This window comes from Dasypus novemcinctus, chromosome 12 (assembly GCF_030445035.2).
Source record: "Dasypus novemcinctus isolate mDasNov1 chromosome 12, mDasNov1.1.hap2, whole genome shotgun sequence".
Classification (NCBI taxonomy): Eukaryota; Metazoa; Chordata; class Mammalia; order Cingulata; family Dasypodidae; genus Dasypus; species Dasypus novemcinctus.
This window is the reverse complement of record NC_080684.1, coordinates 36,554,983-36,577,320: the sequence shown is the minus strand read 5'-3', so window position 1 is coordinate 36,577,320 and position 22,338 is coordinate 36,554,983. Positions and strand designations below refer to the sequence as shown.

The window sequence follows — 22,338 nt, the reverse complement described above, 5'->3', positions numbered from 1 at the left end:
GACGCAGCAAAAAGACACAGAAAACAGACAACTGGGGGAGGGGAATTAAATAAATTTAAAAAAAAAATAAAAAATAAAAATAATAAAAATAAAATAATAAAAAAAAAATAAAGTACAAAAAAAACACACGAGTATTCCTCTCCATGCACAAAAATACCTGAGACATTAAAGAATTTATCATCCTAAACATCCCAGCTCTGATTTCTGCTGTCTCCCATTCATTCTCATTCTATTGCCATCACCTCTGGCCTTCATTTTCTCCTCTGTAAAATGGGATGATAATCCTACCAAAGAGGGTGGGTGGTTGGTAGCATTTCATGACAAAATCCATGCATAGTACTTAGAACAGTGCGCGGCACATGAGTATACGGTAAATGGCTATTTTCATCTTCTCCCAGTACCACCGTCATCATGTGCATGGCAGGTGCTTAGCTCTGGGCAGAAGCGGCAGAGCCCGCGGCTTGCTGCCGCTTGGGCTCCCACTCTTGCGGGCCTGTGCAGCCCACGGAGGCCCAGGGCACTGAAGGAGCCGGCAGTCTGCATCTCCCTGGGCTCGTGGGGCAGATGGCAAGAAGATGGCAGAGCCAGATTCTGTGAGCATGTGGCGCTGCCTGCTCAGTTCCCCAACACGCGCCGGCCAATCCAGCCCTTCAATCAGTCACCAACATTTTTCAGACCCCTGGGTGCCAGGCCGGGGGTGAGGTCAAGGCTAGCTTCAGGTCCCCGGCAGCGATGCCCAGGCGCCCGGAGCCCGCCTGTGGGCACAGACACGTGCGCACGTGCGCGCGCCACGGGGCCAAGGCCGAGAGCGCCGCCTTTCGCCCTGTTTCCAAACAACTCCCCGGGCGGCGCCAGCGCCGCTCCTCTGCCGTCTGTTTGCCCCTCGCCTCCTCCCTCCGTTGGGGCTGCCGCCGAGGGTGAAATTTGGCTTGCACCACCCTCTTCCTCCCCTTCCTGCAGGCCGGGGAGAGGATTAAGCCGCTGGAGTCTGGAAGCGGAAAGATCCCAGCTTCTGCGCCTAGGCACCTCCCCACGCCCCCTCCCCCTTCCCGCCCATGCAAAACCAGAAAATTAATCTCCCCTTCTGCCTGCGATACGGCGGGCTGCGTTACAAGCTGGGCGTCGAGATAAAGCGGGGAGCCGCGGGCCGGCGGCCCAGCGCTGCGGCCCCGGGTGGGGCCGGCCGGGGGAGATAAGGGCCTCCCAGCGCCATGAATTATTCACCGGCGCTGCCTCCTCGGGCTCGGCGGCCGCCCTGGGCGCGGAGAGGGCGCCTTCCAGAGGGGCCAGAGGAGGGCGCGAGGGGAGTCAGGCAGGGAGGGGGGCCGCGCTTAACTAGGCCGCGGTTCCCCGCAGGGCCAGCCGAGGTCCCCGAGTCACGGGGACTTCCCGACCCACCCATGGCCCCCAGGATGCTCCTCTTTTCTGCAGCCCACCAAGCACCATGGAGCATCTGCAGTTGCCAGGCTCAGGCCCCATGGGGGCACCCTAGAGTCAGACACCCAGGCCCTGCCTCCAGGCGCCCCCCCAGTGAGTGCCGAGCACGTGCTGTGGACCTGACCACTGTCCATTTGCTCGGGCCCCGCCTCGTCCACACACCCCCTTTCCTTCAAGACAGTCACCGCCCACTCTGGGGAGCGCCCGCTTTTTGGGGGATGGGAGGAGTGCCGAGGGTGGCCCTGCTCCTCCCAGGGCTGCCCAGAGCCTCCGAAACCAGAGAAAGCAGAGCAGGAGGTGCAGGAGGGAGGTCAGCGGTCAGTGCTGGGGTGGGGGCTTGGCCGCCGGCCTCCTGGAGGAGCAGAAGCCCCCAGGCTCCGTGGGCCTTTTGTTCCCTGCTCTCAAGCTCTTCTCAAAGACGCCGAGCTTGGAAGCAGGGAGGGGGCCCCAGCGGCCTCATCCCTGCCTCGCCGGGGTCCCCTCTATTTCTTCATCTCTCCTGACCCCTTCTCTCCCCGCCTCCACCTGAGTCCGTCCCTCTCCCCACGGGGCCGTGCATCCCTCTGCCCTTTTCTTCTCGGCCTTGGCCCAGATTTCTCCGCCTTTCTCTGTCTCGCGGTCTCTTCCTATTGTCTCTTGAACGATCCCTCCGTTCCGAGCCGTGACTGCCCAGATGACACGCTGACACACAAATCGGAGCGTGTCAGGGAAGAAAGGTGGCCATCTGTCGCCCCCGACCCCCGGGGAGGCAGGGAGGGAAAAAGCAGGGAGGACATAGCGCAGGCAGATCTGTCGAGACTCGAGACTCGGGAGAAGCGGCAGTTTGGGGAGAGAGCCCTCCTCCCCCTCCCCTCCCGGCAAGTTCCTGACACTGGAGCGAGGCACCCAGAGAGCCGGGAGTGGGAGGTGCTGGGAGAGCGTGGGGACCGGGGAGACGCTTCAGGTTTGCAGGGGCAGGGCCTTGACCCCAGGGACTCCTGTGGCCGCTGCGGAGCTGCCCATCCATCCAGCAGTGGGCAAGGCGCATTTACGGAGACCCAGATTCAAGTCGGAGAGGGAAGGGTGAGGAGGGGTGTAGCGTGAAGGGGCAGGAATGGAGGAGGAGGTGGGGAGGGAGAAGGGGAGCCCCTGGAGAATGCGGAAGGCAGCCATTTGGTAAAGGGAGGGAAAGCTGAGTCAGGGAGGAAAGAGGAGATTTTGGAGAGAGGGGTGGGGAAGGCAGGGAGAGAGGACAACACAGGGGAGCGGGAGGAAGGGCAAGGTGGGGGGGGGGGGGGGGAGGGAGAGGAGCGTTTGGACCCCAGAAGAGAGAAAGCAGGGGGGTAAGAGGAGGGCACCAGGGCAACGCGGGGTCAGCCTGGAGGGGTAGGGGAGAGGTGTGTGGGTGGGTCCCCTCAGCCTTGGGTCCCCAGCCCCTTCCCATCTGCCTGCTAATTAACTCCTTAATTGTCTCTGCATTTGCTGAGCTGGCAGATGAAGTGGATGCAGACAGATTGGGGCGCCTGTGATTTCATGCACGGGTGGGGGGGGGGAGTGAGAAGAGCTGCCTGGGAGTCCCAAGGGGCCTTGCCCCCCCTCCAGGTCTCCGAGAGGCTGAAGGGCGCCTCAGCACCTAGAACAGATGGGGCCATCTGCAAGGGAAGCTTCGGGGGGAATTTACTCCCATCAGCCTTTCAGGGATGATAATAATACTTGTCAGGATTGATGGAACACCTACTGTTTGTTAGCCACACAGTATCTCATCGGAGTGGGCCTTAGGCTGATTTATGGTTTGTGGAGAAAAGTGAGGCTCCGACAGGTTAAGTAATTTGCCCAGGATCACCCAGCACTGGTGTGACAGAGTCAGGATTTGAATTCAGGGTGCACAGTGCCAAAACCCCAGGGGGGGAAGATTGGGGGTGTCTGACCTATCCAAGCCAATTGCCCTTTCAGCCCTGGGGGAAAGAGGATCCTGAGGTTTAGGGACAGCAGGGACCAGAGAAGAGGAAGAAAGGTGTGGATCAGAAGCTGGGTGCCTGCTGAAGGAGCCAGGCTCTGTCACTGCCGGACAAGAGGTGGGTGACCTGGAAGAGCAGAAAGGAGGAGCGGGACACTAATCACAGTCCTTGGGGCCCTCAGGTGTCCTCCCACTGAGACCCTGGCAATGCCAACTTCACCTTTCCCTCATCCTTGTCCCCACAAACTCCTGTCGAAATGCCTTGCCTCTCCTGCCCCCCCCCCAGGCTAGCAGCCCTGGCCTGGCCGCTAGTGAGCTCTGGGCCTTGGCGCTGGAGGCAGCTGTCAACATGTTGTCTCCCCTTTGACACTGGGAGATTTTGAGGGTGGGGACCCCACCCCTGCTTACCGTGTCCCCAGGGCAAGTCCTGGGACCTGACGGCGGGTAAGTCTCTGGAGGTTTGCTGATTGAGGGAGGGGGGATGGGTGTGTGCAGGGATCCATCTCACCCGAAGTGAAGAGGAAATGACGGATTTGGGTTGTGCATGAAAAAGAACTTCCTCGGGCTGTTGCCTGGGAACTGGGAAGCCTTGATTCAGAATTGGAGGCAAGGGTTCTCAAGACGGGCTGCACTTCAGCGGTCTTAAAAAGTTGGGAGACCGGGCCCTGCTCCCAGAGATTCTGAATTAACTGGTCTAAGGTGGGGCCCTGGCATCGGCATGTTATAAAACCTCTCCAGGTGGTTCAAACGCACAGCCTGTGCTGAGAACCGTTGTCTTGGATTCTGCCCCAATTTGGCTGGGCCGGTGGCTTATTACCACTGGGATATTAATACTAATCCCAGTACCAATCCTACCAGCTACTGGTCACTGAGGATTTACTAAGGACAAGCCAATTCCATGCATTAGCCCGTGTCATCCTCAACAAAACTTGTGACGTAAGTAGTATCCCCATTTTAAAGATGAGGAAACTGAGGCTCAGAGAGGGACCTCCCTGTGCCAGTGCATGTGCTGAGGTCGCCCATCTCCCCCCCAGACTCTCCCCGAGGCTGCTCGTTGTCCTCAGTCAGCCCTTGCCTGCCTCCAACTCACCTCATCACCTTCCCTCCACCTCCGCTGCTCCCTCAGGAACATCCCAGGTGACTGAAGCAATTTGCTGTCATTTGAAGAGGCTCCATGTGTCACTCTGCCTGCGAGGGGGGGGAGGGGGGAATTAAAGATGCTCCAAGACAGTCTCCCCCCCCCCCGAGGCCACTTGGGATTCAGGAGCCACACTGCCCAGGGCCCTCCCAGGCGGAAATCCCACTCCCAAATGCCCCACGGGTCGTTCCTAAGATTCTGGAAGAGTGCTGCCACCCAGTGGCTGCCCAGGGACGGGCAGCCCGCCGGCATTGCCTGGTGCTGCTGGTCAGCTCCCCAGCCCCTCAACAGCACTGAAGAGCCCCTCCGCCTTTTGCAGCTGTAAGACCTGGCCCCGAGCAAACAGACCCCGGCCTCCCTCCTCCACAGTCCTAAACCCACAGGCCCGCTGGGACTCCCCAGGGCCCTGCCCCATGTGTCCCTTGCCTCCGACTCCTCACAACTTCTCATCCAACTTCTTTCCACTGTGCCAGCCCCTTCTCGTCGCAGGTTCTTTCTTGCACGTCGAAGCTCTCCATCACGTCCTAGGAGCGCAGCTTCCCACCTTCCTTTTCTCAGAGCTGCACCAGCCTGCAAGCGAAGTGAAGAAGGAGCCGCTGGAGATAGAATCTTGGTCATGCCCCCCCCCCCGCACCCCCCTCCTCCTCGTCTGACACCATCAGACCTCAACAGCCTCTGTGCTAAGAGCCCCTAATGAGCATCAGCAAATTAACAACTTCCCCTTGATTGCTCCTTCTCTGCTAATTGGATAGGGAGGGCCGCCCCCAAGGCCTCAGAGAGGAGGGGACAGGAGGGAGGGAGGGAGACAGGTGGCAATGACAAGAGTGGCCCCCAGCCCGGGCTCGGCACCCCAGACTTCTGTCCCATCCCTGAGCCTCGCCTCGCCTTCCATCCCTTCCTCCTCCTGCCCCCTTCTATCTCACTCCCTTTCCCCATTTCCCTACTTCTGTCCAAATTCCCTGCATCTCTGCCTGCCACTCCCTCCTCCTTCATCCTCCTTTAGAGGTTTAGCCCTCAGAGCCCACAGACATTCCCCACCACCAGGCACGCCCGGGGGTCCAAGGATGGCACCTGGGTGGCCAGGGCTGGGTGTTTGTTTACATATGTGCATGCGTGTGTTGTCACATGTAGCTGGGGAGCAAGGATTAAGAGCAGGTGAATGCGTGTAAGCCTGTGAGCACCTACGTGTGGGCCAGGCCCCCGGGTGCGTGGGTGTGTGTGTGGGGGGAGTGTGTGTGGCCGTGCGGTGTGGTCTCTATGTGTGTCTGTGTCTCCACACGGGCAAGTACTCGAATCAGTCAAGTGTGACTCGGGGCTAGTGAGTGTGTGCGCGCGCGAGCGCGTGTGCCACCGGAGGAAGCAGCAGCAAGAGGCAGGAGCATCGATCCGAAGGAGACAGCGCGGGGAGGGGGGCGCTGGGGGCAGACACCCTCCCTCCCGCGCGCACCCCCCCGCGCGCGCACACACACTACACACAGTCACCCCAACACGAGCCGTAGGGCCTCGGAGGCAGGGAGACGACCCGGGGATCGGAGGGAGGCAGCGTCACCGACAGCCGCCCGGAGGAGGGGGGCGAGCCAGAGCGGGGAGCCCTCGGTCCGGCTCCCCGGTCCGGGGACCCCGCGCGCGCGCACCGGGCCCAGAGACACCCTCGCCGACACTCGTAGGCGCGCACGCGCACCCTCTCCCCTCCCCCAGCCTCCCCCTCCCCTCGCAGCCTCCCGGCCGGACGATGGATCCCTGCAGATCCCGGGGCTGAGAGCAGAGCGAGCCGAGGCGAGCGAGCGAGCGCGCGCGGGCGGGCAGCGCCGAGGCGGGCCGGGCCGGCCGCTCCCTGCAGGGCTCTGCGCGGCGCGCCGCGGCGGCCGCCGGCTCCCGCTCCGGGCCATGAGCCCCTCGGCCGCGCGGCGCTGAGCCCGCGTCCGGCCGCGCGCCCCAGGACCCGCCGCCGGCTGCCGGGTGCCCGAAGCCCCTCTCAGGTGCGTTTCTGATCCCCCGCCCCCGCTCCGCCTTTGGCCGCGGGGCTCCCCTGCGCCGGGGAGCCGAGACTCTCTCCGCTCCTGCTTTCCCCCGTATTGGGGTGGCGCGGTGACTGGGGCGGGGGCGGGGGGCCGAGCAGGGCATCTTGCTGCGACGAGAATCTGGACTGGAGGGGGGGGGGGTGCGTCCGGGGCGGGGACAGTTCGCTGTCATAGGGAACCGCGCCCCCCCCCAGCCGTCCACCTCGGGCTGCCCTCCACCCCCACCCCCCGCCAACACACACACAGCCTGTGCCGATATGAGAACTGGAGACACCCGCAGGTGAGGACTCAGGCCGGGCCCCTCCCCAGATGTGTGTCGCGTCCCTGGGGGGGGTTTCCGGTCCAGGTTTAGCTCACGGGGGTGGGGGGAGAGCCCAGTCCTGGGGACACCTTTAACCAGGCACCCATCTGGGGGAGTTTGGGGATGGACATCCCTGTCCCAGAGTGACCCCACATCTGGAGGGAACTCCTGTGCCTGCCTGTGAGAGAACCGGGACTTCCCTCCAGCCCTGGGATGACTCCATCTGGGGTCTCCCCTGGCCTGGGGTGCTTTCCCAGGCGTGTGTTCTCTTCCCTGAGTTGACTCCCACCCTCACCCTGAGCCCCTGCAATTGGAGATCCTCCCTGGGAGTGTCCCTCCACCCGCCACCTCTGGGCTCACGTTAGGACAAGCTCCTGCCCCCCAGGCAGTGAGTGACCTCTGGGGATGGGGATTCTGGGTGAACACATTTGGAGTGCCCCCCCCGCCCCCCCCCCCGTGTCCCGGCATCCCAGGGCAATGACAGACTTCCCTCCTCTCCCCAGGATCCCCTCGGCCAGGATGGAACTGAAGGCCGAGGAGGAGGAGGTGGGTGGCGTCCAGCCGGTGAGCATCCAGGCCTTCGCCAGCAGCTCCACGCTGCACGGCCTAGCCCACATCTTCTCCTACGAGCGGCTGTCACTGAAGCGGGCGCTGTGGGCCCTGTGCTTCCTGGGCTCGCTGGCTGTGCTGCTGTGTGTGTGCACCGAGCGTGTGCAGTACTACTTCCACTACCACCACGTCACCAAGCTCGACGAAGTGGCCGCCTCCCAGCTCACCTTCCCCGCCGTCACGCTGTGCAACCTCAACGAGTTCCGCTTCAGCCAAGTCTCCAAGAATGACCTGTACCACGCCGGAGAGCTGCTGGCCCTGCTCAACAACAGGTGGGCGGCTCCCGCACTCCTCCCCCCACCTGCGCCCCCACCCTCAGCCTGGCTGCCGGTGTCGCGTGCCTCCTGGCTCCCAGACACCCTGTTGGGGAGCTCGTCTCCTCAACCTTCCATGAAGCCCAGCCGACTCTGCCCTCCTGCCGTCCCCACACCTGCCACTCACACCAGGGGATGCGGGGTGCTGTTAGGCACCCAATTAATGACACCCGATCTCTGATCCCAGCACAGTCCAAAACAACTCTGCCCCTACCCAGCCTGAACTGTGAGATATCACCACTCTCTCTGGAGTGACGTCTGTCCCCCTCCTGCCACTCTGTCTCGACCATCTTACTCTGAGGAAGGCAGGCAGACCATCTTGAAAGGGTCGAGTCCACAGCCCCACCTTGACCTCTCTGCCCACTCCATCCTCATCCACGTTCCTTCTCGCCTGTGTGCTGAGATGCCCAGCCCCTGGGCAGGCGCTGAAATCCCATGGAGCAGGTCCCCTGGACATGCCCAGCTCTCCTTCCTGGCCCATGCCTAGACCCGATGCACTGGATGCTGCCCTCCCTCCAAGTTGGGTATGGAGTGCTAGAGGCCGGAGGGAGGCAGGACCCCAAGGTCGTGCTGACCCGTGCGCCACTCACCTCCGGGCTCCAGGTACGAGATACCGGACACGCAGATGGCAGACGAAAAGCAGCTGGAGATCCTGCAGGACAAGGCCAACTTCCGCAGCTTTAAGCCCAAGCCCTTCAACATGCGGGAGTTCTATGACCGTGCTGGGCACGACATTCACGACATGCTGCTCTCCTGCCACTTCCGGGGGGAGGTCTGCAGTGCCGAAGACTTCAAGGTGGTGAGTGAGGCCCCTGGTGTGATGCGTGTGTCGGCTCAGACACAGAAGAGGAGGAGGAGGAGGCGGGGGGGGGGGGGCTCTCTGGCTCCCGCCGCTCCGGGAGAGGGAGCCGTGCGTCCTGGGGCTCGGCTGGGCACGGGGGCACGTTTGCTCTGTGTGAGGATCGAGCCTCAGTCTTGTGCCCGGGATGACAGGAAGGAGCGTTCCGGCGCCCAACGCACACGCACGCACGCGCCCATGCCCACGCAGAGCCTGCCACGGCCCCGACCCGACCAATCTTATCGTCGCTGCCACAGGTGTCAGAGCTGGGTGGGGGTGTGACACGTAAGCTCGAGCCTTCCTGTTCAGAGTGACCGGCGGCATCAGCATCATTCGGGGGCTTGAAAGAACAGCAGAATTCTCTTAAGACGCATCCAATCAGGATCTTCATTTTAACAAGATCCCCAAGTGATTTGAATTGCATTAAAGTCTGAAAAGCGCTGTGAATCATGGGAAGGAAGAGAAGCTTTCTCTTAAATAGCCAGATGGGTCATTCCCTCCATGCCCGCCTCATACACACAGACACACCCACCTAACAAGGTCGCCTCCCCTTGTGCCAGGAAAAGCCCCAAAGCCAAGGTCTGGAGAGGGGGTGATGATTCGGGGTGCATGGGCTTGGCTGAACTGGAGGCGCCCTTTGCCTCTTTAAGTGGAGATGCCCCACAAACATCCCGCCCCACAGATACGGCTGTGTCAAAGCCAGCACCCCAGGAAACACGAGGGAGAAACCTCCTTCGGCCATCTGAGGTGCCAGGGGGTCCTGGGCAAGGCATACAGGTTTCTAAAGAGAGGTAGGAACCAGGCAGAGGCTGGAAAGAGGCCAAAGGAGCTGGAGCTCTGTATAAATGACACCGAAAGAGAGGACGACGCCTGTAGCTCATTCGAGTGCTTTCTGGCAGTCCCTCAACCTCCTCAATAAAACTGGAAGTAAGGTAGAATCAATGATATCATCTCTGTTTTACAAATTTACGAACTGAGACAGAGAGGTAGGGCTGAGCTGCCCAAGCTCGCAGAGCTGCTTAGAGAACTGGTTCGGGATTAGGAGTCGTTTCTTGTTAAGCCTCAACGCAGTGAACACTTTTCATTAATATTGTTGACTGGAGTCCTAGTGTGCATTTCCAATTCCGGCCACTGCTCTTTCACAAGCCAGTCTCCCCTAGCATCCCCTTCCTCTCCGTATCTACTTCCAACTCTCTACTCTGGGATCCTTCCTTCCTTCCCTGCCCATTTCCTTCCCCTTGCTTGCTTCCTCCCAGCATTATGGGGAAATGAACAGCACTTGTTTATGTAGAAAAGTTGGAGTCGTGATAATGCTTGGTTTTTCCTACTGAGGTCACACAGGACTTCCCAATCTCTTTAAGCCCCGCTCTGCAGATCAGTTTTATGGGCCTTTGTCTACCTTGCTGGGCAAGGGTGACACAGCCACCCTACTTGCCAAGCCAAGCTGATAAGGAGCTTAGCCTGGGTGCAAGAACCACTTCCTTCTTTTCATTCTTCACACTAGGAGATTCCTGGATTCTTGAGAGCCTGAGATCAAAGGGTTCCCAAGCTCACTCACCAACTGTGCTCCCAAGAGCAGAAGAACTGTTGGTGAAGGTAGACACGAAAGCCAGACACCCCCTGCCCCCAACACACCTCAAGCTGCAGGCAGCAGGGACCACCTAGAAAGACAGAGAAAACCCATTAGCGTGGATGATTCGTAGTGATGGATGAGGGAGGGAATTGCTTGGCTCCACCTGGGAAGGTGCAAAGGTATAAAATTGGGAACGATACAGTTAGCGAATTGAAAGTGCTTTTGAAGCTCCATTTGTCCATTGCGTCTGGAAGGATTCCACATGGTAATGCTAAGACATGCTTGGTTCGTGGTACTGGAGATATTGAAAGGTGATTGAATCATGTGGCCTGAGGGGCCAATTTTAAGCAGCCAGATGGAGAGACGGTTGGTTCACAAAGCTCTGGAGCAATCTGAGTTCTTCCTCTTGCTGTGGGGAGAGATACCCTGCAGGCCCAACTTGGCTCTCAGTGGTCAGGGAAGACCAGGTTTTCCCTGTCTCTTAGCCCATGTCGAAGACCTGACCCCGAATCTGAACGGATCCAAAACTCATCCACTCCCGCTCCCCTGCTGGGGGACCTCACTGCCTGCCCCTTTCCAGGTCAAGCTCTCTCCTGCTGCCCGTGGGTGTGCTCCAGGAGTGCGAGGGTTGCGAACCCAGGTCTGACGCCTCTCTGCTGGAGAAGGAGGTCTCTGGCACTCTGCTTGATCTCCCCAGTCCTAATGGACTTGTTGCTCCCCTTTGTCTCCTAATTAACATCTGCCTCTCCATCCTCGTCATCCCTCTGCTGTGCCCAGGGGGTGTGTACCTAGCCCCTGGACGGTTGCGGCACTGACAGCAAACATCTGGGGTCAGGGCTTAGGGAAGGCCACCCTGGCATCTTGGCAGCAGACGTTCCTAACCGGGGCTGCAAGCCTTTCCTGAAAGCACCTGCAAAATAGAGTGTGCATGGGCACATGTGAACCCTTTTGCGGATTTCCAAGGGCAACCCTCTTCCAATCGGTAGGAACCCTGTTCTAGAGGATGGTTCTCAGGGAGAGAGGGAGGCGTCTCTGGTCCCTCCCCTGATGGAATCTGCAGGAACAGGATTCCTCAGATGTGCTCCTGAACCCAGTTCAGCCACAGGGGGTAGACTGGTGGTCACAGAGTGTCTGCTCCATGGCCATCTCCCCAGCTTGACTGAGTAAGCTTGGGGGAGGAGGGTGAATGTGGACAACCTCAGCTCAATCTGGGGAAACTGGTTTGGAAATCCTTTGGGGCTGAAGCGGCAGAAGGGCCATGAGGGGAGTATCCCCACAGCAGTTAGGGGGGGTGGGCCTCAGTGCTCCCGCCAGAGCTACCCACAGAACAACCAAAGGCCCAGCCACAGGGCTCCCTCTTCTCCAGCCATCTCCTTTCCTTCCCAGTGGGGGTTCAGTCGCCAGGCAACGGGGTCTAAGACGCCACTCTCCCAGCCCACCTCGAGGCCGCCAGGCCAAGGCAGGGCAGGGGTTCCGTGGAGGGGGCCGAGGGCGCAGCTGTCGGCCGCTGTCTGGGCGGGGGCTGGGTCGTGAGCTCAGCAGCAGCTGGTGCCAGCCTCCAGCTGCACCTTATCTGTCCCTGGCAGTGGGAGCAGCCGATGTGGCTGGCATGTTGAGCGGCACCGAGGGGAGGGGGCTGGCAGCTGCTTGCCCAGTCTGCCCCAGGCAGCACCCTTCCTCCAGCTGAGCCCTAGAGCTTTCGCTTGGGGGAGAGAAGCAAGAGCTCATTGCTGGACCTTGGAGGAGAAGGAAGGAAGGGCAGAGAATGGGGGGGGGGTGCAGTGGACATGGTGATCTCTCTCAGGAGGGAGGGGCACTGGGGGACAGGGGAGGGGGGAACAGGGTTTCCTGGGGGGCCCACAGGAATTCCCCAGAGGGTAGGTGGAGTGGGCACTGATATGCTCTCCCCGTAGGCCTGGAAGGGAGTCAGGAGATGGGTGTGGTGGGCATCCTGGGTACAGAGGGGCTGCAAGGGTCAGCTTAAACCAAGCAGAGCCAGTGGCGGTGTGTCCCGGGCGGGGGCAGGATCAGCACAGGGCCTTCCTCTCCCCAGGGTCTGCTTCCCCTCTTCGCTGACACCCCTTGTACCCACACACCCTGGCTGGCCTCACCCCACTCCCCCATCCACCCACAGAAGCCCAGACCAGGAGTCCTGGGGGAGGCCCGGCCTTCCAGCAGGGGTGCGTTTCCACCAGCGAGGCAGGGGTGGAGGGGCTGCAGAGAGGGTCGTGGCAACCCCACCCGGAGGCTGAGTGGTCTGCGTGGGGCGGGGGGAGCAGGCACCCGTTGCAGAGGGAGAGGAGGCTGGTGGGAAGAGGTTCCTTGGAACAGGAACAGGGGCCCCCTGCCCGAGACTTCCTGGGTACCTCCCTCCCCCATCCTCCCATTTCTCCCTCTCTCCCTAGGAAGTGCCTCAACCGGATGTGGAGGTTGGAGAGGGGAGACTGGGGCACGAAGGGGCAGAGCCAGTTGCGGGAATCCAGGGCACCCTGGGTTGGGGTGTCCCTCTCCCGCCCCCTGTCTCACACACATAGACACACATGCAGAGATCCTTCGGGTGACTTCGTTCCCGCTCACCCCTCCACTCCCACCCCCAGTCACTGCTGAGCCCACCCCTCTCCCAGGCTGTCTGCTCTGAGGCACTAGACGCTGAGCTAATTGATCTCCAGGCTGTTGGCGAAAGTAATAGGGAACTGATGTGAGTAACCGAGGGCCTCTGGGGCAGAGCCCAGAAGCGGGGGAGGTGGGGGGGGCTTGGGCGTCGCTGCAGGGGCGTGTGCGGGCGTGTGCGGGTGTGCCCAGGCCCGCCGGGAGGTGCCAACGCTCCCTCCCGGTGTGGTGGAGTTTGCTTCTGAGCAAGCTTCAGCTTTGTGGAGAGCAGCTTCAGTTCCGGGGCGGGCGGCGAGGAAGATTGAATATTAGGGCTGGGGAGCGGGTTGGGGGACTGTCGCGCTCCCCTTTATTCATTCCGGCGGCAGACAGAGCCCCTTCTAAGTGCCCTCGGGGAGCCTGGAGTTCAGGGCAGCCCCCAGTGAGGCTCCCCGGCCGAGGAGGATGCGGGGGTCACTGCGGGAAATGACGGGGCTTCAGGGCCGGGACGAGAGGACCCTCCACGGCTCGGTCGGGTTGCGCATTCCCCTCCCACCTCCACAGCCCAGCTCAGCTCTGGAGAAAATCCTGGGTTTGTGGCATGCATCCCCACCCCCCTGCTGCCCTGGCTGGGGAACCAGCCCGTTCTCTCCAGCACAAGCCATTTCCCCGCCTTTGGCCAGGAGCCTTCCCTCACAGGAGGTGTAAGGAGGTCTCCTCTGCTTTCTGGCTGGGAACCTTCAGTCAACAACCTTGGATGGAGATTCCAGGGCAGCCAAACTGGGGAGGAGTAGCAAAAACCATAACTGGTGCCGAGCTCCGGCGGAGGGTGGGCTACATTAGGACTCTTGGGTTCGATCTGGGATATAATTCATCTGGCTCCGTTTCTCAGCTCCCAGGCCCATTTCCTATCGGGGTTGGTGGTGCTGTTGGCACTGAATGGGTGGTTAAATTATTTTTTTGACAAGAGGCAGTCCCCCTTCAACCTCCGGATGAGAGATCCCTCCCTGGGGCTCTCCGGCCAAGCCCACGCTGGCCCGTGAGTATAAAGGATGTGCAGCACCGACTTTCCTGGATGCCTGTCTCAGAAAACATCTTCCTCCTGGAAAATTTAAAAATGAGCATGACACTGTCTTCACCTTGGAGGGAAGTTCCCTTGAGCAACTGTAAGGACAGACTCTCAGCCACCCCTGGCTCTCCAAGGCCACTCACGCCCACAAGAGAGGAATGGCAGGCTGTGAGCCTGCGGAGACCCCCTGCGTTCTTGGAAAGAAAAGCCTTTCCCGTCCTCTCCTCTGTACCACCTGGGGGCCTGAGGTGCCACGCTGGGACCGGGAGAGACTGCTGCAGGGGCCTCAACACGGACAGCACCCGACCCAGACCTCCTCTCCACACACTACCTGTGTGCCCCAAGTGTGCAAGTACGCCTGTGCCCCTCCGTGCGTGAGTCTGAGAGAGAATGTGAATGGAGCCTTGGGAGTGAAGAGGAAGTGTGTGGACGCACCTGGGGGCACAGGCCGCTCCCTCTACGTGGCTGTGGGAAAAGGCTTGGGAGCAGACAAACTTCTGGTCGTGCATGGAGCGCGTACCCGGGAAAAAATAATCGTCTCCTTCGGTCACGTTCTGCCATTTGCAAATTCCCTTTCCTGCTTGAACTCATGTGATCCTCATCATTTTGGGAGATTAGGACGATGTTCATATTGCCCCTTGCGAGATGAAACAGGTGAGGCTCAGAGAAGTTAAGTGACTTGCCTGAGGTCACACCGCCAGGAGATGACAGAGAGGGTCCCTGACTTCAGATCTTTGAAATCCGGGTTCTTGCGGGAGCAGGAATGTGTATGGAGGGGAAGGGTGCTGGGAGCTCCCCAGATGCCCATGCTCTGTGGAGAAGCAGTGTGGGGAGGCTGGAAGGGGAAAGAAAACGAAGAGTGCAAAGGGGAAGCCCGGAGGACTCGCCCACCCAGGCTGAGCAGCCAGCTCCTCTGTCTTTTCTTGTCACCATCTGGCCAAGTCCCAACCTGAGAGGAACCCACTGTCTTTCCGCAGGGTGGCCCGGCACAGCCAGGCGCCACCAGAGGAGGTCACGACAGACCTGCTTGGTAGCACACTGTGTGCAGGACCAGCATCCTTAGGGGTCTGCGGTGCGGCCTGCCACCCGCTGTGTTTTTCTGGTTAACCTGTTCTCCCCAGTGACTACTGCAAACTTCTCTGTTCCTCCCCATCAGGCGGCCTTCTCAGCTCCCCTCCCACTCCCAGCAGATGACCTTGCCTCCCCCTTCACAGAGAAAATAGAAGCCTTGTGCAAGAGTCCTCCCTCCTCTGGGCACCAGTCTCCAGGAGGAGCAGCCACCTTATCTAGGCCAAAATCTCCATGCATTCTTTCCATCCATCTGCCTCTGCCTTTTTAGGAACTTTATCCTAATGAGTATGCCTCTCCCTTCTCGGCAGTGAGTCTCTCCCTCTCAAGCGGAACCTTCCCATCCACACTGCAACATGCTTAAGATTCTCCCGTCTTAAAATAGATGGCTACAAGGACAGCTAGCATTTATTGAGCACTTACTACATACGAGGCTTTAGGCGAAGATAGAAAAAAAATAAAAACAAAACCTCTCTCAACTCCACAGCACCCTCTAGCTCCCACACTATCTCTCTGCTTCCCTTAACAGGCAAAGGTCTTAAAAGTGATATATAGGGAGTGGATGTGGCTCAGGCGAAGCAAACAAAGGAAATAACCAACTCAGGGGAGCTGATGTGGCTCAGTGGTTGAGCACCAGCTTCCCACATATGAGATCCTGGGTTCAATCCCCTGTCCCGGTACCTCAAAAAAAAAAAAAAAAATGACGTACTGTTTCCATTTTCCCATCTTTCACTTACTCTCTAATCCGCTCTAGGCTGCCTTCTCTCATCTCACTTTTCCACCAAAACGAATCTAGCTAAGTCTCCCATGACGCCCATATTGCCAAATCCAGCAAATATTTTTTATCCTGGATCTATCAATAACATTCAAAACAGCTGATCACCACCTCTGTTTTGAACTAACATCTTTCCTGACAACTACACCTTCTGGTTTTCCCCCTACTTCTTCTAGCCAGTCTTCTATATCCCTTTTCCAGTTCATTCTCTTCTACTTGACCACTAAATGTTGGCACTACTCCTCTTCTTTTAAATCCTGTGTGTATCATTCAAGGGTAAAACTTGATGAATTTTTACATTGGTGTCTCTTACAATGTAGTGGTTTACATATATTAGTATATTTTACATTGGGATAAAAGTACAGAACATTTCCAGACCCCCAGAAGATTTCTTCAGGTCCTTTCCTAGTCAATACTACCTTAACAAGAGCTAACCACTATTCCGACCTGTTCTTTTTTTTTTTATTTCTCTCCCCCCCCCCCCCAGTTGTCTGCTTTCTGTGTCCATTCGCTGTATGTTCTTCTGTGACCACTTCTATCCTTATCAGTGGCACCGGGAATCTGTGTTTCTTTTTGTTGCATCATCTTGCTGTGTCAGCTCTCTGTGTGTGTGGCCCCATTCCTGGGCAGGCTGCGCTTTCTTTCGCGCTGGGCGGCTCTCCTTACTGGGTGCGCTCCTTGCGCGTGAGGCTCCCCTATGCGGGGGACACCCCTGCATGGCAGGGCACTCCTTGGCGCGCATCAGCACTGCACGTGGGCCAGCTCTACACAGGTCAAGGAAGCCCAGGGTTTGAACCATGGACCTCGCATGTGGTAGGTGGACGCCCTAACCACTGGGCCAACTCCGCTTCCCCTGACCTCTTCTTGAACTTTATAGAGCATATGTGTACTCCACCCAGCCTGTACTCTTTTCTTTTTATCTCCTTTTGTTTATAATTATGTCTGTGAGATTCAGCCATGTCGTGTGTAGCAGGAGTTGGTTCTTTTTCAGTGCTGTGTAATATCCCATTATATGAATATATCACAATATATTTATCCTTTCTACCACTGCTAGTTTTTGGCTGTTATAAATAAAATTACCATCAACATTGTTGTGCACCTCTTTGGGTTGACATATGCACTCATTTATCTTAGGTATTAAACTAGGAGTTAAGGTTTAGTCATAGGGTAGTATGCCATACAGTTTTAGTGGGTACTGACAAACCAGGTCTTTTTCTCTTTTTTTTTTTTTAATTTTACATTCTCCACATGGACAGTCTCATTTTCACTCAAGGCTTCAGGTACCATCTACACTCTGACAGCCACCAAATTCATGTGTCAGCCCAGCTCTCTCCTCCTAGCTTTAGCCCCAGGGCCAGTTTCCCAGTTAACATCTCTACCTGCAGGTCTCCAAGCTCCTCCAGACCAGCATATGCAACGCCAAACTCAGCATCTTACCCCCCGACCTAGTCCTGCCCCCCTGAGCCTGATGCAGGGAGCCGCGCCACTGGCCACCCAATTATGTGAACCAGAAACCATCGGTGATGCGCCATCTCCCCCTCCCTAGGCAGGATCTTGCCAGGTGTTGCCAGCTTTGCCTCTTAATTATCTCTCCAAGGTGCTCACTTCTCCTCCTCTCTGCCCTACCACCCGGTTCCAAGCCAGCACATGCCTCCCCTGGACTGCTGCAGCGGCTTCCTGATAGGTTTCCTGGGAGCCCCTCTGGCTCCTCCCCTTCATCCTTTACAACTGCAAACCGGCAGTTGATCCGCTTTGCTAGGCTGCCTAAAGCAATACGCCACAAATGGGTTAGCTTTGAACTGTGGGAATGTACTAGCTTATAAGCTGACAGTGCTGAGGCCGTGAAAATGTCCAAATTAAGGCCTCACCAGCATATACCTTCTTCCTGAAGACTGGTGGCCGGTGATCCTGGACTCCTCTGTCACATGGCAGGGCACATGGCAGCATCTGCTGGTCTCTCCCTTCTCTTCTGGGTTTCGTTGCCTCCAGCTTCTTGCTTTGTGGCTTTTCCTCTTCTCTGCCTCTGTATTCATTTATAAAGGACTCCAGTAAGAAGATTAAGATCCACCCTGGGCCTAACTGAAGTAACCTATTCAAAGGGCATCCACAGGAATGGGGTAGCTTTAAGAATGTACTTTTCTGGGGCCCATACAGCTTCAAAGAATCACACTCCACCCTCTGGACCCCAAAAAGACATGTTCTTTTCATATGCAAAATACATTCATTCCATCACAATATCCCAAAAGTCTGAAATCATTTTATTTTATTTTTTTAAAGATTTATTTATTTATTTAATTCCCCCCCTCCCCCGGTTGTCTGTTCTCTGTGTCTATTTGCTGCGTCTTGTTTCTTTGTCCGCTTCTGTTGTCATCAGTGGCAGGGGAAGTGTGGGCGGCGCCATTCCTGGGCAGGCTGCACTTTCTTTCGCACTGGGCAGCTCTCCTTACGGGTGCACTCCTTGCACATGGGGTTCCCCTATGCGGGGGAAACCCCTGAGTGGCAGGGCACTTCTTGCGCACATCAGCACTGCACGTGCGCCAGCTCCACACGGGTCAAGGAGGCCCAGGGTTTGAACCCTGGACCTCCCATGTGGTAGACGGACGCCCTAACCACTGGGCCAAGTCCGTTTTCCCTGAAATCATTTTAGTAACAATACTAAGTTCAAAGTCTTATCAAAAGCAGTTATGGGTGTGGCCTGTCCTGGGGCACAGTTCCGGTCTGGCAGTGGACCTGGGTAACTTAGGGAACAAGTTATCTGCTTCAAGTATACAAAGGAGGGACAGTTGTAGGATAAACATTCCAATTCCCATAGGGAGAAACTGGAAGAAAAACAAGGGTCATGGGTTCCAAATAATTTTGAAACCCTTTAGGACATATTCCATTCGTTTTCAAGGTCTGAACACCATCTGTAGATGATGCTTTGTTCTTGGGGCCGGATGGAGCAGCAGCTCCACCCTTTCCAAGTGCAGTGGCCGTGCTCTCCCCAAACAGTGGGGTGAAGGCTTCAACAGCTCCCAGCATTGGGGTGACAGCCAGGCTCTTAGGTCCACACTGCTCAAGCAGCAGGGTGGCAGCTGGGCTCTAGGCTGCACCTTTGTCAAATGCTGGGGTGGAGGCCAGCCTCTTTGCAATACCCCCGGGCAGCTGAGGATACTGGGTGGTCAAGCTGCCTGAACAACAGGGCAGAAGGCCCACCCTCTCCAAGCGCCAGGCCATACTCACCCTGTCCTCACACATGGGTGGATCAGCTCTCTTGACCTGAGAAGATGTCTTTAGTCCAAACCTCAGCTTCCATGGTTCTGCCTTTGAAGTCATCTTCCTTCTATCTGAACCTTTTTCTCCCTCTTTTAGTCCGGGCTGGCAGTGGTTCTATTTGTACAGATCTTGCAAAAAACTTGTCAGTGTCGCACGTAGTACACAGGGGTCCAAACCATGAGACTATAGAACTTTCTACCGATCCTTTCTGGATGACTGCATTTCCAATCGTCGCTTGCCCTGAAATGGCTGGCTGGGTCTATGTTCAGTTAAATCCTCACATGGAGTGCTATACTGTGGGGACTTGTTTTCTGGAAACTCAGAATATTCCAAACCATCAATTTCTGGTTTCGTTGTACGCAGGAGTTCACTTCTCAGCTTATCCCTTTCCTCTCACATTTTACTATAAGCTGCAAGGGGAGGCCAGGCTGCACTTCCCACTTTTAGTTTGGAAATCTCCTCAGCTAAATGTCCAAGCTTGTCACTTTCAAACTCTACCTTCCATCTGACATTAGGACTCAACTTTGCCAAATTCTCTGCCACTTTAAAACAAGGACCGCCTTTCTTTCAGTTTGCAATGGTGCATTCATCATTTCTGTCTAAGACTTCCTACGGAAGTACCTTTAGTGTCCATATTTCTAGCAACGGTCTCCTCAAAGCAGTCCATGACTTTTCTATCAAGCATCTCACAGTTCTCCCAGAATCTACCCCTTACCCATTTATAAGGCTGTTGTCACATTTCTGGTATTTACAATGGTAGCACCTCACACTTCTGATACCAAAATCCGTTCGAGTCTGCTAAGCTGCCAAAAGCAAAATGCCAGAAATGGGTTGGCTTTTACAATGGCAACTTATCAGCCTACAAGCTTACAGTTCTGAGGCTGTGAAAATGCCCCCGTCGAGGCACCATTAACACGATGCCTTCTTCCTGAAGACCGGCTGCCAGCGACCCTCGACTCCTCTGTCACGTGGCAAGGCGCATGGCTGTGTCTGCTGGTCTGTCCCTTCTCTTCTGGGTTTCATTGCTTCCAGCCTCTTGCTCCATGGCTTTTTTCCCTTTTTCCATATTCATCCCATTTATAAAGGACTCCAGTAAGAGGATTAAGGGCCACTCCTAACTGAAGTAACCTAATCAAAAGGCCCCACTTACAATAGGTTGACACTCACAGGAATGAGGTAGCTTTAAGAACATACTTTTTCTGAGGGAAGCGGATGTGGCTCAACTGATAGCGCTTCCGTCTACCACATGGGAGGACCTGGGTTCGACCCCTGGGGCCTCCTGGTGAAAAAGAAGAGAAAGCGTGCCCGCACAGCAAGCCAGTGCCTGCACGAGTGCCTGCGTGGTGAGCCAGTGCCCCGCGCAAGTGAGTCACGCGGCAAGATGATGATGCAGCAAAAGAGAGACAAGGGGAGAGCCAAGGTGAAGCGCAGCAGAAACCAGGAGCTGAGGTGGCACAATTGACAGGGAACTTCTCTCCCCATCAGAGGTCCCCAGGCTCGAATCCCAGTGAATCTTAGAGGAGAGAAAATGAGAAGAGAAGACAATCCAGACAGCAAAAACAGCAGGGCAGGAGGAGGGGAAGGGGGGAAAATAAGTAAGTAAATAAATCTTTAAAAAAAAGAACCTACTTTTCTGGGGTCCATTCACCTTCAAACCATCACAACGATCTTTCCAAAACACAGATCCGATTGCTTGAAATCCTTCCATAGGCTGTACCCTAAGAATCCTAATGTGGTCCTCGAGGCCCTGCAGGTGTGGGGCCCGGTGGCCTCTCCAGCCTGCTCTCACCCACCTCTCTGGCCACACCAGTGTCTCGCTCCTAAGGGCCTTTGCACGGACTCTGTTCTCTGCCCAGAATACCCTCCCTTCCCCCAACAGACCTTCCTCTTTACTCTTCCCTGCTCTTTAGAACATAGTTCAAGCATCACTTTCTCAGAGAAACCTTCCTTAATTCCCCTGCCTGGGCCAGGTCCCCTCTCATTCACTTGCATAGAACCCTATTATTTCTTTCATAGCACTTAGCATGGTTTATAATATTTACTATTTTTTAAAAAATATTCCTTTTTTAATTTATTCAAGTATAAAACTCATATGTAAACATATATAAATAATAAGTTTATAGTAATCGTTGTGATCTAAACATTTATTTTTGTGATTTTTTTAAATTGATGACTGTCTCCCCCATTGAACAATAAGCTCCGTGCGGGCAGGGTCCCGTCCATTGTTTTTTCTTAGGAGATACTGGGGATTGAACCTGGGACCTCATATATGGTGTATTAGTCAGCCAAAGGGGTGCTGATGCAAAATCCCAGAAATTGGTTGGTTTTTATAAAGGGTATTTATTTGGGGCAGGAGCTTACAGATACCAGGCCATAAAGCACAAGTTACTTCCCTCACCAAAGTCTATTTCCATGTGTTGGAGCAAGATGGCTGCCTACGTCTCTGCGGGTTCAGGCTTCCTGGGTTCCTCTGGGCTCAGCGCCTCTCTTTTCTCCACATGGTCAGCTGTAGACTATGAGCCTCTCTAGACTTTGCCTCTCTCCCAAGGTCAGCTGTAGCCTATCAGGTGAACAGCTCTGTCTCTTTCCCTTGGGTTTCTTCTCTAAGGAGCCATCTCTATTCCTCTGTGTTCTTCTCCTGGCTCAGGTCCTCTCTTCCCGGGGCTTCTCTTTCTTCTGCGTGCTGACTTCTTGGGGCTCCAGCTTAAGACTTCAGCATCAAACTCCAACATCAGAAGCCCTCAACTCTGTCTTTTGCCATGCCTTTTATTCCCCTTGGTGGGTGGGGACTCAACACCCTAAAGACATGGCCTGATCAAAGCCCTAATCATAACTTAATCACACTCAGGTACAGACCAGTTTACAAACATAATCCAGTATCTATTTTTGGAATTCATAACCACATCAAACTGCTACATATGGGAAGCAGGTGCCCATCCATTATTTATTCTCCATTGTGTCCTTAGTACATAGACTCTCAGTAAATATTTGGTGAGTAAATGAATGAACAAAGGACAGAATCTGGAGACGGATGACCTAATTCCAGTCTCAATCCAACTACTTGCTCTCTTTGAGACTTGAACTGGTAACTGTTTCCTCATTTGTCATATGGTGGTGAAGTTACTCATAGCTGCTAATTTCACAGGGTTGTGCAAGGATCCCATGAGATATCAATTAAAAACCATGAAACCTTTCAAAACTCAAGTTCAGAAGGATGTAGAGAAAGCCAGAAACCACTCAGTCATCATACAAAGCTGACAAGAGATACTGGGTGAGAGTGACAGGGGGAAGGGTCAAATCTCTGGCCAGAGAGTTCAGAATTGAGTGGAGTTCTCTGGGTGGGCCTGCTTGGGCACCTCTTCTGGGGTTCTCTGTGTGTGCTTGGGAAGGGAGGGGAGTCTGTACGTGCTGCTAG

At 56.1% G+C, this 22,338-nt stretch overlaps 1 protein-coding gene across 2 annotated transcripts in view; it reads left to right on the top strand.

Moving 5' to 3' along the window:
- The first annotated feature begins 6,357 nt into the window (after positions 1–6,357).
- Positions 6,358–22,338, top strand: part of ASIC1 (acid sensing ion channel subunit 1) — a 28,357-nt gene continuing 12,376 nt past the window's right edge. Inside the window, exons 1-3 of one of the 2 annotated variants that reach the window (XM_012519422.4) lie at positions 6,358–6,490; positions 7,337–7,714; positions 8,360–8,555. In XM_012519422.4, coding sequence (XP_012374876.1) covers positions 7,353–7,714; positions 8,360–8,555 — 558 coding nt within the window. In that variant the 5' untranslated portion in view covers positions 6,358–6,490; positions 7,337–7,352. The remainder of the gene's footprint in view (positions 6,491–7,336; positions 7,715–8,359; positions 8,556–22,338) is intronic. The other variant, XM_071218900.1, reaches the window with a different exon arrangement.